Source organism: Lynx canadensis, chromosome C1 (genome assembly GCF_007474595.2).
Source record: "Lynx canadensis isolate LIC74 chromosome C1, mLynCan4.pri.v2, whole genome shotgun sequence".
NCBI lineage: Eukaryota > Metazoa > Chordata > Mammalia > Carnivora > Felidae > Lynx > Lynx canadensis.
The window spans coordinates 41722152-41735308 of NC_044310.1; the positions used below are offsets into that span (position 1 = coordinate 41722152).

Consider the following 13157-nt stretch of genomic DNA (forward strand, 5'->3'; position numbering starts at 1 on the left):
ATTGGGTGTAGAGATTACTTAAAAATAAAATCTTAAAAAAAAAAGAAAAAGCTATAATCTTTCAGTCACAGATTAAATTTTAAAAGTATATGTAAAAGTATATATTTTTTAGGCCACAAGCTGAATCCAAAGCTATAATATTGGCTTTTATTGTTGTTGTTTCTAGTTTTACATAAGTAATTATTTCCCTTGGTAGAGTGACTTTTTTAAAATACAGGTGGGGGGGGAATATATTCTTTAATCATTATAGCCTAGGATACCTAGTTTTGCTTTATTTATTTTATTTTTAATGAAATGTTTTTCTTTAGTAATTACACCTTCCAATAATAGGAGTTAAAAGTTTTAATTGCATTTTCTTTTGCTTTTTTCTTTTACTTCCCTTCCAGTTGTTTTTCTAAGTATTTGCTTAAAGCCAGAGGCATTGGTATGTTTTATTTTCTACAGTTGTTTTTTGGCTCAATGCATTTATAGTGCACAATTGAATTATATATATGACCTATATTGTTCTTTGCTGTATTATAACACAGGTTTCTCTGCATTTTTAAAGGAAAATATTAAGAAGAATGTCTTTATTTTTATATATTTATTCCATTTATAGATGTGAACAGGAAGTGCTGGTGTTTCACAACCAAGGGAATGCATGCAGTGGGTCAGTCTGAGATAGTCATTCTTCTACAGTGTCTACCGGATGAGAAGTGTTTGCCGAAGGATATCTTCAATCATTTTGTGCAGCTTTATCGGGATGCTCTGGCAGGTGGGGACGCTTTATGACTTAGTGTGCACCCTTTATAAGATGATAAAAATTTTTGGAGTCAGATGCAAAATAACAATCATAATTTTGGAAGCCTGGCATTGGACTTTGGTATCAGTAGCAAGTTAGAACTTGCCAAGGTTTAAGGAAATGTAAATTTTAGTGCTTTACTTGGTGTAGTCATTATTATTTTACAGAGGCTGGAATCAAAGTTGTATGAGAATCCATTGACCATGATGTAAGAATATTTTCCTTTGAGTGGTTTAGGGGTCATGATATTGGTACCTGGTAGAAGGAAGCATAATCATAACCTACTACTTGTTTTTTCACTTAACAGTACCTATATAATCATAACGTAAATACTCTTTACTTAATTTTCAAGTTTCAAAAGCCACTAGCATGGACAACTTTATTATGGTTTCAAAATAAATTATAAATATTGTTAGCCCTAATAATGTAAAAGTATGTGCATAGCTATTGGAAAAGACTAAGAATACTAATAGAAAGATATATTATTATAAGTTGAGAGAGAAGAAATATGTTTATGTATACATTTGGCATTACAAAGTTAACCTCTCCTGAATTAACAGAGGCAGTAAGAAGTGTTGTAGTTGAGCTATAACCTCATTATCATAACCGGAAGTAAGAAAACAATATCTGTAGTTGGTAAATAGAGTATAAGAACTACAATAAATGAATAGAAGAGATTGTCTCTGAGGAACAAGCCTTGGAAAGGGGAGTGAGGTTGACCAGGCTGTTAAAATTATTTTCATGTATTACTTGATAATGTTTTATAAATATATTAAAACCATAAATTATTCATGCTTTCTGAATGCAGTAATTCCCCTTGTGGGATTCTATGCCCCCCAAAAAATACCTAAAATGTAAAATACACTTTGTACAGGAAGGTGTTTATTGCAACATTACTTAAATTTAACACAAAAATTTAGAGGTAATCTAAATGCCCAGCTATAGGTGAAAGGTTTAACTGTGTTATACTGATGAGATGTATGCATCTTTTTTAGAGCATTTTTTAGCCATTAAACATAATATTTATGAACAGAATGTAGCAACATGAAAAATGCTCTTGAAGTAGGTACAAAAGCAGGATATAAATGGCATCTTTAGTGTGATTATAGCTTATGCATAAAAGATTATACCTTGATGTCTTAGTCTCTGTGATCATTCAGGTGTAATATGAAATGAGGACAAGGCAATACATTGGCAACTGACCACATACCTATGAAGTACCAGTCCTAAAATGTATGGGATTAATATGAAGTCAGGTGGAGCTGTCAGGCCATGTAATACTTGGGACCTAAATTTATTTCCAGAAATGAATTGAAACAGTCACTTTTCTCCTCAGTTTGGATGTATTCACATGTAAAAACTATAAACAGAGAAATGACATTGGGGGCCCAAGCAGTTGGGGGGTTTGAGAGGGAATTAGGGACAAAGGCATGGGAGGTTCATGAAGGTCTTGTTCAGAAGTCCATCCTTTATTCTTCAGACAATGAGGAACAATTGGAAAAAAATGAGGGACAGAAGCAGATTTGCACTTTAGAAAGATGACTTTAGAGGCAGTATGAAAATGGATCAAAGTCTGTGTGTCTCGTGGCAGGTAAACTGAGCTAAGAAGCAGTGAATAAGCAAAAAATTATCATGGTTAAACACTACAACTCAACAAACTTTGTTTGTTTGCTTGTTTTAGATTCCACATATAAGTGAGATCATATGTTATTTATTTATCTTTGTCTGGCTTAGTTTACTTGAAATAATGCTACCAGGGTCTATCCATGTTGTTGCAAATAACAGGATTTTCTTTTTTATGGTTGAATAATATTCCATTTTATATATGTGCACCACATTTTCTTTATTCATTCATCTGTTGATGGACACTTACGTTGTTTTCATGTCTTGGCTATTGTAAATATTGCTGTAATGAACATAGGGTGCAGATATCTTTTTGAGTTAGTATTTTTATTCTTTTCAGATAACTGTCCATGAGCGGAATTGGCTGGATCATTTGGTAGTTCTATTTTTTATTTTTGAGGAGCCTCTATACTGTTTTCCTCAGTGGCTACACCAATTTACATTCCCGCCAGTGGTGCATGAGGGTCCCTTTTCTCCACATCCTCACCAACACTTTGTTGTTTTTTAAAAAGCTATTAGAATCCAGCAAGAAATTAAGAAATTATCAGGATTTAATAAAGTAATTTAGTAATAGCAGTGGGAATAAAGAGTATCGGAAAGATAAAAGACAGTGATGTGTTATTTCAGTAGGATTTGGTAATTAACTGTATATGGGGGATAAGAGGGGACAAGTCAGTGGCTTCACATTTCTGGCTTGGACATCTGAGTGGACTGTGTTCTTATTCATCGAGATAATAGAAGAAGAGCAGATCTGGCAGAGGAGTGGGAGATTGGTTCTTTGTTCAGTGTGTTGAGTTTGAAATATTGACAACAGTGGCAATATGTAAATAGACGATGAATATGTGGATACAGATGGACCTCAGGAAGTAGATCTGGGCTAAAATACAGTTTTGGGAGACTCGGTGTTTATGTGATTATTGAAACTATGGTAGTGAATGGGACAGGCCAGTGTGAAGAGACTAGAGCTGAGAATGGAGCTCTGAGGAATACCAACAAGGAAAGGCTGTGGTCATTGCATGAGTCATTAAAGTACATGTTTACCATAAGTGGTTGCTCATTTTCCAGAAGTATCCTTCTATATCAGTAGAGACCATTTTGAACTATCATATTAAAATGCAAAATTTCTACAACAAAACTTACTTTGAACCGACAGTAAGATAATAGTGAAAGTCTAAGGTGAGATTATAACACATGTAAGCTGTTTTAAATATTATCTGTAATATAGGATGAGGGCATCCACATATATATCTAAGTAAATGACATTTCAAAGGCCTAAACTAGTAATCTATAAGGGTCTATCCTCAAATAGAAATCATTTTGCAGCTCATAAAAACTAGGAGGTATCTTTGATCATCTGGTACAAACTCTTCATTTTTTAGATAGGGAAAATGAGACGTTTTTAGATGAGGAAAATGAGAGGTGTTAATGGCTTGTCTAAATCACAGACTTAGTTGGTGGCAGAACTAGGACTAAGGCTCCCAGACTATTCTTTACATTATGTCAGTTGCCTCTATGTGTACATAGCAGTTTTAAAAAACAGGTATGCATCTGAGTTATACCAGTTTTAAGAATCCTGTATTTTAGAAATCAAAGTAGTAACTTGATATATAATTTCACTATATTTTTCTTTAATAAGTGGAAATATCTTTTAATTAGTGGAAACATCTTTAATAAGTGGAAACATCTTTTACACCTAATTGTAACACATTGCGTGGAATTGGCAAATTCTGTCTTAAATTTCCTGAATGTGAAAGCCTTGAATACTCTATCACTTGCATGGTGGTTACTCTGCCATAAATCACTCAAAAAGCCTTAGAAGCCTGGGATGCCTGGGTGGCTCAGTCGGTTAAGTGTCTGATTTTTGATTTCGGCTCAGGTCATGAACTCATGGTTTGTGGGTTCAAGTTCTGCATTGGGCTCTGCACTGACAGCATAAATCCTGCTTGGGGATTCTGTCTCTCTCCTTACTCTCTGCCCCTTTCCTGCGTGCTCACTCTCTCACGTGCACTCAAAATTAAGATAAATAAACTTACGAGGAAAAAAAAAAGCTCAGGGGCTCCTGGGTGGCTTAGTCAGTTAAGTGTCCAACTGAATCTCACAGTTCGTGGATTCGAGCCCCACGTCAGGCTCTGTGCTGACAGCTCGGAGCCTGGAGCCTGCTTCAGATTCTGTGTCTCCCTCTCTCTCTGCCCCTTCCCTACTTGCACTTTCTCTCTCTCTCTCTCTCTCTCTCTCTCCCTCCCTCCCTCCCTCCCTTCCTCTCTCAAAAGTAAACATTTTAAAAAGTATAAAAAAAAGTCTTAGAAGCCCTTGAATGAACTTTCTTTACAATTTCCTATGTATTTTTAATATATATATATTTGATAATAATGTGTATATATGTGTTTCTTATTTAACATATATAATTTTTTTTGTCATGCATAGTTGCTTATGCTTTCCAAAGTGAGAGGGAAAATTACATTTTGTGAGTAATAACATTCTGAGACTTTAAGCATGCCTCTGATTATTATAATGCCATGGGAGATTCTAGATTATATATTGTTTCTTGCCATCTCCCCACCCTTCTTCTATCTTTTGTACTTGATTTTTGCAGATAGACATTCAGAACATGTATTTGAATGAAATGAGAATTGTATCTACCAGATTATTATTTCCAGAGTTAATGTTTGGTTGTTTCCCTCTCTTACTCAAAACTTTTAATGAGCTTTATATTGCCTTCAGAATAAAATAAGTTTATTTATTTTGGGATAGAGGGAGCTTCTGTGGGGAAGGGGTAGAGAGAGAGGAAGAGAGAAAGAAAACCAAGCAGGCTCTGCACTGTCAACGCAGAGCCCAGTGTAGGGCTTGAACTCATGAACTGTGAGATCATGACCTGAGCTGAAATCAAGAGTTGGAGGTTTAACCAACTGAGCCACCCAGGTGCCCCTCAGTTGTCTTAAGCCTTACTCAGAGATGACTTTTTTTCATGAACTCTTCCCTAATAATCCTCCCAGATAGAAGTAATCTCTTCTTCTGAGCTTTTTTACTTACCTTTAAAAAATTATTTGGTGTATATAAAAGCATTTAAATATATTTTAAAAATAATTTTGGAAGTTTTAAAGCAAAATAACAAAATAAACACCCATAAACAAGATACCCAGTTTAGGTAATAATGACCAACCCCTTGAAGCATTGATCAGTGACCAATCTTGATTACATCTTCCCTCTAAGCTTTCCTAACCTTTAGGTAACCACTGTCATCAGTCTTGTGTTAGTAGTTTTCATGCTTTTCTCTGTAATTTTATCACAAGATTATAATACATTGTTTTGCATGTTTTTAAACTTTATACAAATGGTATCACACTGTATATATTTTATGTGGGTTGCTTTTTTCATTCCACCATATGTTTCTGGCATATGTTCATAGCTCTAGTGTTCTAGTTCATTTCATTTGCAGCTACTGTTTTATACCTCTTATATAAATTTACCACAATTTATTCTCCTGATGGATAATTTGCTGTTCTCACCAGTTTATTATTATTCAGACATGTTCTCCAAAATTTTTGTACATGTACACTTAGTAGAATTGCTGGTTTTTAGGGTATGGATATCTTCAGCTTTATTAGATGATGTTAAACTGTTGCCCAGAGTAGTTTACCAATTATGCCTACCTGTCCCCATCCCTAGTATATAAGAGTTGCCAACATTTGATATCATCAGAGTTTTAATTTTTGCTCATCTGGTGAGTATAAAATAGTAAAATGGTGAGAATAAAATAGTATTCATTATGGTTTGCATTTCACTAATTTTTTTTCTAGATTATCTGGGCTGTTTTTATTTTTAAAAATTTATTTTTTAAATTAATTTATTATTTATTTTTATTTATATCCAAGCTAGTTAGCATAGTGCAATAATGATTTCAGGAGTAGAACCCAGTGATTCATCCCCTACATATAACACCCAGTGCTCATCACAAGTGCTCATCTTCCTTAATGCCCCTTGCCCATTTAGCCCATGTTCCCATCCGCAATCCCTCCAGCAACCCTCAGTTTGTTCTCTATATTTAAGAGTCTCTAATGTTTTGTCCCCCTCCCTGTTTTTATATTATTTTTGCTTCCCTTCCCTTATGTTCATCTGTTCTGTGTCTAAAAGTCCTCATATGAGTGAAGTCATTATGATATTTGTCTTTCTCTGACTAATTTCACTTAGCATAGTACACTCTAGTTCCATCCACGTTGTTGCTGATGGCAAGATTGCATTCTTCTTGATTGCTAAGTAATACTCTGTTGTATACCACATCTTCTTTATCCATTCATCAGTCAATGGGCATTTGGGCTCTTTCTATACTTTGGCTACTGTCAATAGCGCTGCTATAAACATTAGGATGCATGTGCCCCTTTGAACAGCACATCTGTATCCTTTGGATAAATACTTAGTAGTGCAATTGCTGGGCCATAGGGTAGTTCTATTTTTAATCTTTTGAGGAACCTCCATAGTGTTTTCCAGAGTGGCTGTACCAGTTTGCATTCCCACCAGCAGTGCAAAAGGGTTCGTCTTTCTCCACATCCTCACCAACATCTGTTGTTGCCTGAGTTGTTTATGTTAGCCATTCTGATAGGTGTGAGGTGGTATCTCATTGTGGTTTTGATTTGTATTTCCCTGATGATGAGTAATGTTGATCATTTGTTCATGTGTCAGTTGGCCATCTGGATGTCTTCTTTGGAAAAGTGTCTATTCATGTCTTTTGCCCATTTCTTCACTGGATTATTTGTTTTTTGGGTGTTGAGTTTGATAAGTTCTTTATAGATTTTGGATTCTTACCCTTTATCTGACATGTCATTTGCAATTATCTTCACCCATTCCATTGGTTTACCATTTAGTTTTGCTGATTGTTTCCTTTGCTGTGCAGAAGCTTTTTATCTTGATGAGGTTCCAATAGTTCATTTTTTGCTTTTGTTTCCCTTGCCTCTGGAGACGTGTTGAGTAAGAAGTTGCTGCGGCAGAGGTCAAAGAGATTTTTGCCTGCTTTCTCCTCTATGATTTTGATGGCTTCCTGTTTTACATTTAGCTCTTTAATCCATTTTGAGTTTATTTTTGTGTATGGTGTAAGAAAGTGGTCCAGGTTCATTCTTCTGCGTGTCAGTGTCCAATTTTCCCAGCACTGTTTGCTGAAGAGGCTGTTTTTATTCCATTGGATATTATTTCCCGCTTTGTCAAAGATTAGTTGGCCATACGTTTGTGGGTCCATATTCTGGGTTCTCTATTCTGTTCCATTAATCTGAGTGTCTGTTTTTGTGCCAGTACCATACTGTCTTGATGATTACAGCTTTGTAGTATAGCTTGAAGTCTGGGATTGTGATACCTACTGTTTTGGTTTTCTTTTTCAGGATTGCTTTGGCTATTCAGGGTCTTTTTTGGTTCCACACAAATTTTAGGACTGTTTGTTGTAGCTCTGTGAAGAATGCTGGTGTTATTTTGATAAGGATTGCTTCGAATATGTAGATTGCTTTCGGTAGTATTAACATTTTAACAATATTTGTTCTTCCAATCCATGAGCATGGATTGTTTTTGCATTTTTTTTATGTCTTGTTCAATTTCTTTCCTAAGCTTTCTATAGTTTTCAGTGTATAGATTTTTCACCTCTTTGGTTAGATTTTTAATTTCCACACAGACTTGGAAATTCCAAAGATAGGCAAAATGAAGTATATATGTCATTCTGAAGTAAGGAGAAAGGAGTAGTAGGGATCTGGAACTTCAAAGGAAAGGAATGCAATTCACAGGGAGATGAAAAAGAGTAAATGTTTCAAACGTTTGCTCCGCCACTCAGAAACAATGGGACATAAAGAACTTCCGTCAAACAGGCCTTGGTAGGTTCCTCCCTATCATCCATACCTAGTTCAGAGTATCAAGTTATCTATGGTGATAGCTCTCTTCCCAGACCAGGTCCTTTATTTAATTTTTTTTAAGTTCATTTTTATTTGTTTTGAGACAGCTAGAGAGCAAGCAGGGGAGGGACAGAGAGAGAGGGAGACAGAATCCCAAGCAGGCTCTGTACCATCAGCACTGAGCCCGAGGCAGGGCAGGAACCCACAAACAGATCATGACCTGAGTGGAAATCAAGAGTCAGATGCTTAGCTGACTGAGCAACCCAGGTGCCCGTATTTAATTTTTTTGTAGGCAGTTGTGGGGAGGTAAAGAGCTATTCCTGAACCTGCTGGGTTTTAATTGCTTGTTAACTCAAGATAATCTTCATGCCAAAGGCCCATCTTAGGGCAGCCTGTCCTCGGCTCCTATAGAGGTAAGGCTCTAAGTTTTATTGTTTTGGGTTTTTTTTGTTTTGTTTTGTTTATGGGCATCCAGTTGTTCAACACCATTTGTTAAAAAGACTATTTTTGGGGGGCGCCTGGTTGGTTCAGTCGGTTAAGCGACTGATTTCAGCTCAGGTCGTGATCTCACGGTTCATGGGTTTAAGCCATGGCGTCGGGCTCTGTGCTGACAACGAGGAGCCTGCTTGCAGTCCTCTCTCTTGCCCCCACCCCCTGCTTGTGCTGTCTCTCTCAAAATACATATAAACTTAAAAATACCATCATTTTGACAATTACCTTGATACTGTTTTTGAATATTAGTTTATATTCTGTATATGGGTCTCTCTATTCTATTGATCTGTATGTGTACATGTATGTGGATTTAGTTTTATTTTTACTGCTGAGTACTGAAAGTGTACTTTTCATCTGAAAACACATTTCTTTAATTTGGAAAACTGTAGGTTATTATCTCTGAATATTACTTCTGTTTCATTCCCAACATTGTCTTCTTCCTTTTTGATGTTGGAGCCTCTGAACTCAGTCTTCAATATCTCTGAACTGTTGTTTTGGGTAATTTTCCTTTGCTTTTTGTGCTGGATCCTGGGGCACATTCTGTTTTCAAAAAACTTATTAAGAAGATATTAATATGAATTAATATTTACACTGACATATTAAGGTTTACACTGCTATTTTTTTTCAATGTTTGTTTATTTTTGAGAGACAGAGAGAGACAGACCGTGAGTAGGGAAGGGGCAGAGAGAGAGGGAGACACAGAATCCGAAGCAGGCTCCAGGCTCCGAGCTGTCAGCACAGAGCCCGATGCGGGGCTCGAACCCACAAACTGTGAGATCATGACCTGGGCCAAAGTCAGATGTCTAACAGACTGAGCCACCCAGGTGCCCCGTACACTGCTATTAATTTTTAGCATTTAGATTTAACTTTGGAACAAAGCAAGAAGACAATTAAAATTATAAACACAGAATGTAAATATTAACCTTGTAAGTTAAGTCATTTTCACCTTTGAAAATTGCTTTTTGTTCCCTTTCAGTCATTTGCAATTTTATGTTTGCAGATATGTTTATCGTCTCTCAGCTGTTCCTTGGGTATCCTAAATCTAATCCTTGAGAATTGAGAGCATTTTTATATAGTATAGTCATGGGTATGAAGGCACAATTGAAGCTGCCTTAAACCTTCCAGTGGCTTCCCACTACAATTAGAATAAACTCCAAATGCCTTTGGCCTGCAAGATTTTATATGATCTAGTTCCTAAAGATTTCTTTGACCTTGTGTCTTACTACTCCTTAGTTTGCTTTAGCTACATTGATCACCTTTGTGACCTTTGAACCCATCAAACTCAGTCTAATACCTTGGCTTTTGCACTTACTGTTTCCAGACCTGGAATGTTGTTCTTTACAGATCTTTACTGGTTGGTGCCTTCTCTTCATTTGGGTCTGTTCTCAAATGTTTTTGCCTCAAAGGATGTTTCCCTGAACCTCTTGGCTAAAGAAATATTCTCTTCCTTCCCTCCATCATCTTTTACGTTACTTGCCTTGTATTTTCTTCAAAATATTTATCACTGGTTTTACTAACTGATGTTGTTTGTCTTCCTCCTTTTGAAAATAAGCTCTATGAGGACAAGATTTACCTGTCTTGCTCAATTCTGTGTACCAGTCTTTAGAACAGTCTGGCACATTGGATAAGCTTAATTAAAACCAAACAAACAAACAAAACCTGTGGATTGAAGGAATCAATAAATTGACATGATGTCACTTATATGATCAATCCCTAAAGATTTCTTTGACCTTTCTCTTCCTATTCCTTAATTTGCTTTAGCTATGTTGGTGCTTTTTTTGTCATTTGATGGAAAAGTACCCGGAGGAAAGGAGTCTTCAGAGAAGACTTCTGTTAATAAAAATGCTGTGCTTATTATTTCTCACTTCTTGTTCCCTTTGGGACTTGGAGACCAGAGTAAAATACTTTTGAGGTCAACCAAAGAGTGTTTCTGAGGCCCAGTGTTTCTGGTCCTTGAGAAAGAAATACCATGGGTCACTCAAGCAGATTACTTGGGAAATTTCGTATCTTTAAAAACAAATTTTTTTTTTTGTTTTCTCTCTGCCACTCTCTTTGCCATTTCTCCTTGCCACCTATTCTGTTTCTAAAATCTTCCTTACTTTGTATCTTTAAATCGTGGTCACCTGAGTTAACCCAGATAAACTTTTGGTTAATTTAAATTTCTTACATAGGTTTATCAAAAGACAAAGTAAACTTTAAAGTACTATATTATTAATTTGAATGTTATTAATAAATTTCATTCATCTATGAATTTTATTTTTAATAATTTTGTAATGTCACTAATAAAATTATAGGCCTCAAATACAATGGAGTTTGATCTTTTATTTTTTAATGTGGAAGTTTATCTCAATCTAAGAATATATATGCATACTCACTATTAAGTTAGAAAAGATGTATTTAGATATTTTTAAACCACCGTCTCTTGCCAATTTTCTATCCCCACAAGTATTTAGAAGAAAAATTATAGGTGAATTACAGGAGGGGGGGAAAAGATTTTTAAATAGTCTGTCAAAGAATATAAATAATTGAGGGGCGCCTGGGTGGCGCAGTCGGTTAAGCGTCCGACTTCAGCCAGGTCACGATCTCGCGGTCCGTGAGTTCGAGCCCCGCGTCAGGCTCTGGGCTGATGGCTCGGAGCCTGGAGCCTGTTTCCGATTCTGTGTCTCCCCCTCTCTCTGCCCCTCCCCCGTTCATGCTCTGTCTCTCTCTGTCCCAAAAATAAATAAACGTTGAAAAAAAAAAAAAAAGAATATAAATAATTGATAAAACATTTATCAAAACATGATTGGTATCCTATAAATGTTTGTGGAATGACTGGAAGTCTTTTGTGCATATTAGAAAATATTTTATTATGTGTATCTCTTTTTTGGACCAGTTCTAGCAGTACATGTTATATGGTAAATGCTTGATTGATCAGTCAGTGTCCAGTAATTGTTTCAGATTTTAGTGGCTTGCTGTTATTTCTCATGGCCATAAAAATTATACTGCTTATAATCTTTAGTATTTCTAAAGCAAGTCACTTTTTTATCTGTAATATAAGAAAAACAAAAATAAAAAACGTTTCCTAACAAGTGTGTTTCCAGAGAAGGAAGAACTTCATTGGTGTTTTCATCATCAGTAATATTTTTGCGTTGTTTTTCCAGTTAAAGAATGTTGTATCATGGTTCAGATTTTTAGTCTCTTTTTGCAATTACTTGTGAATCGTTTTGGTTAATTAATTTTGTATCTTTCTATGAGCAGAGGAGCCATGGTATTGCTGCTTTGCAAGTAATTTTTCAGCCAATGAGAAGTAATATGGAATTATTTATGAAGAGGTGATTTAAGACTAATATCTTGTATTTATTGAGCACTTACTACATGCTAGGCCATATATTCATTGCTTTCTGTGCACTGTTTGATTTCTTCTCAACTAGAACTCTGAGATTCTTCTTGTTCTTGTCCCAGTTTTACATATGAGGAAACTGAGAGGCACTGAGGGCATAATGAGGGCATAAGTAACTTGCCAAAGATCAAATACATGATAAATGGCTGAACTCAGGTTTGAATTCAGCTATATCTCTAAATCCTGTGTTTTAAAAAAGCAATAAACTGCCTCTTGAACTTTTTGAAGTTACATAGTAAATCTCACAGATGCTCTAAACTGAGGAAATGACCTTTAATGAAGTACTCATGCTTAATTTTGGTTTACTGTATTACAAACAACACCAAGGGACTATTTAAATTCTTTTGATGTTTAGTTATGTTAATATTCATGAATATTAATATTTCTTAAAATAAGTGAGGCATTTGTTCGGAATTTTTTTCTCTGATTTTATCTTCTTATTAAAAGTTTTTTTAAATGTTAATTTTTGAGAGAGAGAGAAACAAGTGCAGGTGGGGGAGGGGCAGAGAGGGAGACACAGAATCCAAGCAGGCTACAGGCTCCGAGCTGTCAGCACAGAGCCTGACACAGGCTTGAACACACAAACTGTGAGATCATGACCTGAGCTGAAGTTGGACGCTCAACCGACTGAGTCACTCAGGTGCTCCTCTCTGATTTTATTTTTAATATTAATATTCTCACACAAAAATCACCGAAAATAGGGGTAGGGTTGGGAAGAGAGTGCAGTGAGACGGGGCAGGACTGTAAAGCCCCCACCCCTCCGCAGCCCCACTGTGGGAGAAAAAAACATCGACGAAACAAAATAAAGCCCCAGAGAAACTCATCCCAGGGTGTCCCTGCCCCAGTGAGGCCCTGGCGGTGGGCTGGTTCCTGATTAAAAAGAAAAGGGAGGGGAGAGGGGTGTGAGGGGAAGGCCCTTGTTTTTAAAATTGGCGGGGGCTGGGAAGGATGGGGTTCCTTTTCCTCATAGTTCTTTCTTTAAAACTCCATTTGAGTTAGTTGTGAGGATTGATAA

The 13157-nt window shown here is 36.2% G+C and overlaps 1 protein-coding gene across 3 annotated transcripts in view; it reads left to right on the plus strand.

Moving 5' to 3' along the window:
- Positions 1-13157, plus strand: part of ZFYVE9 (zinc finger FYVE-type containing 9) — a 211604-nt gene that overhangs the window by 139112 nt on the left and 59335 nt on the right. For all 3 annotated transcript variants that reach the window (XM_030325988.1, XM_030325990.1, XM_030325991.1), the window contains one exon: positions 599-754. In XM_030325988.1, the coding sequence (XP_030181848.1) occupies positions 599-754 (156 nt within the window). The remainder of the gene's footprint in view (positions 1-598; positions 755-13157) is intronic.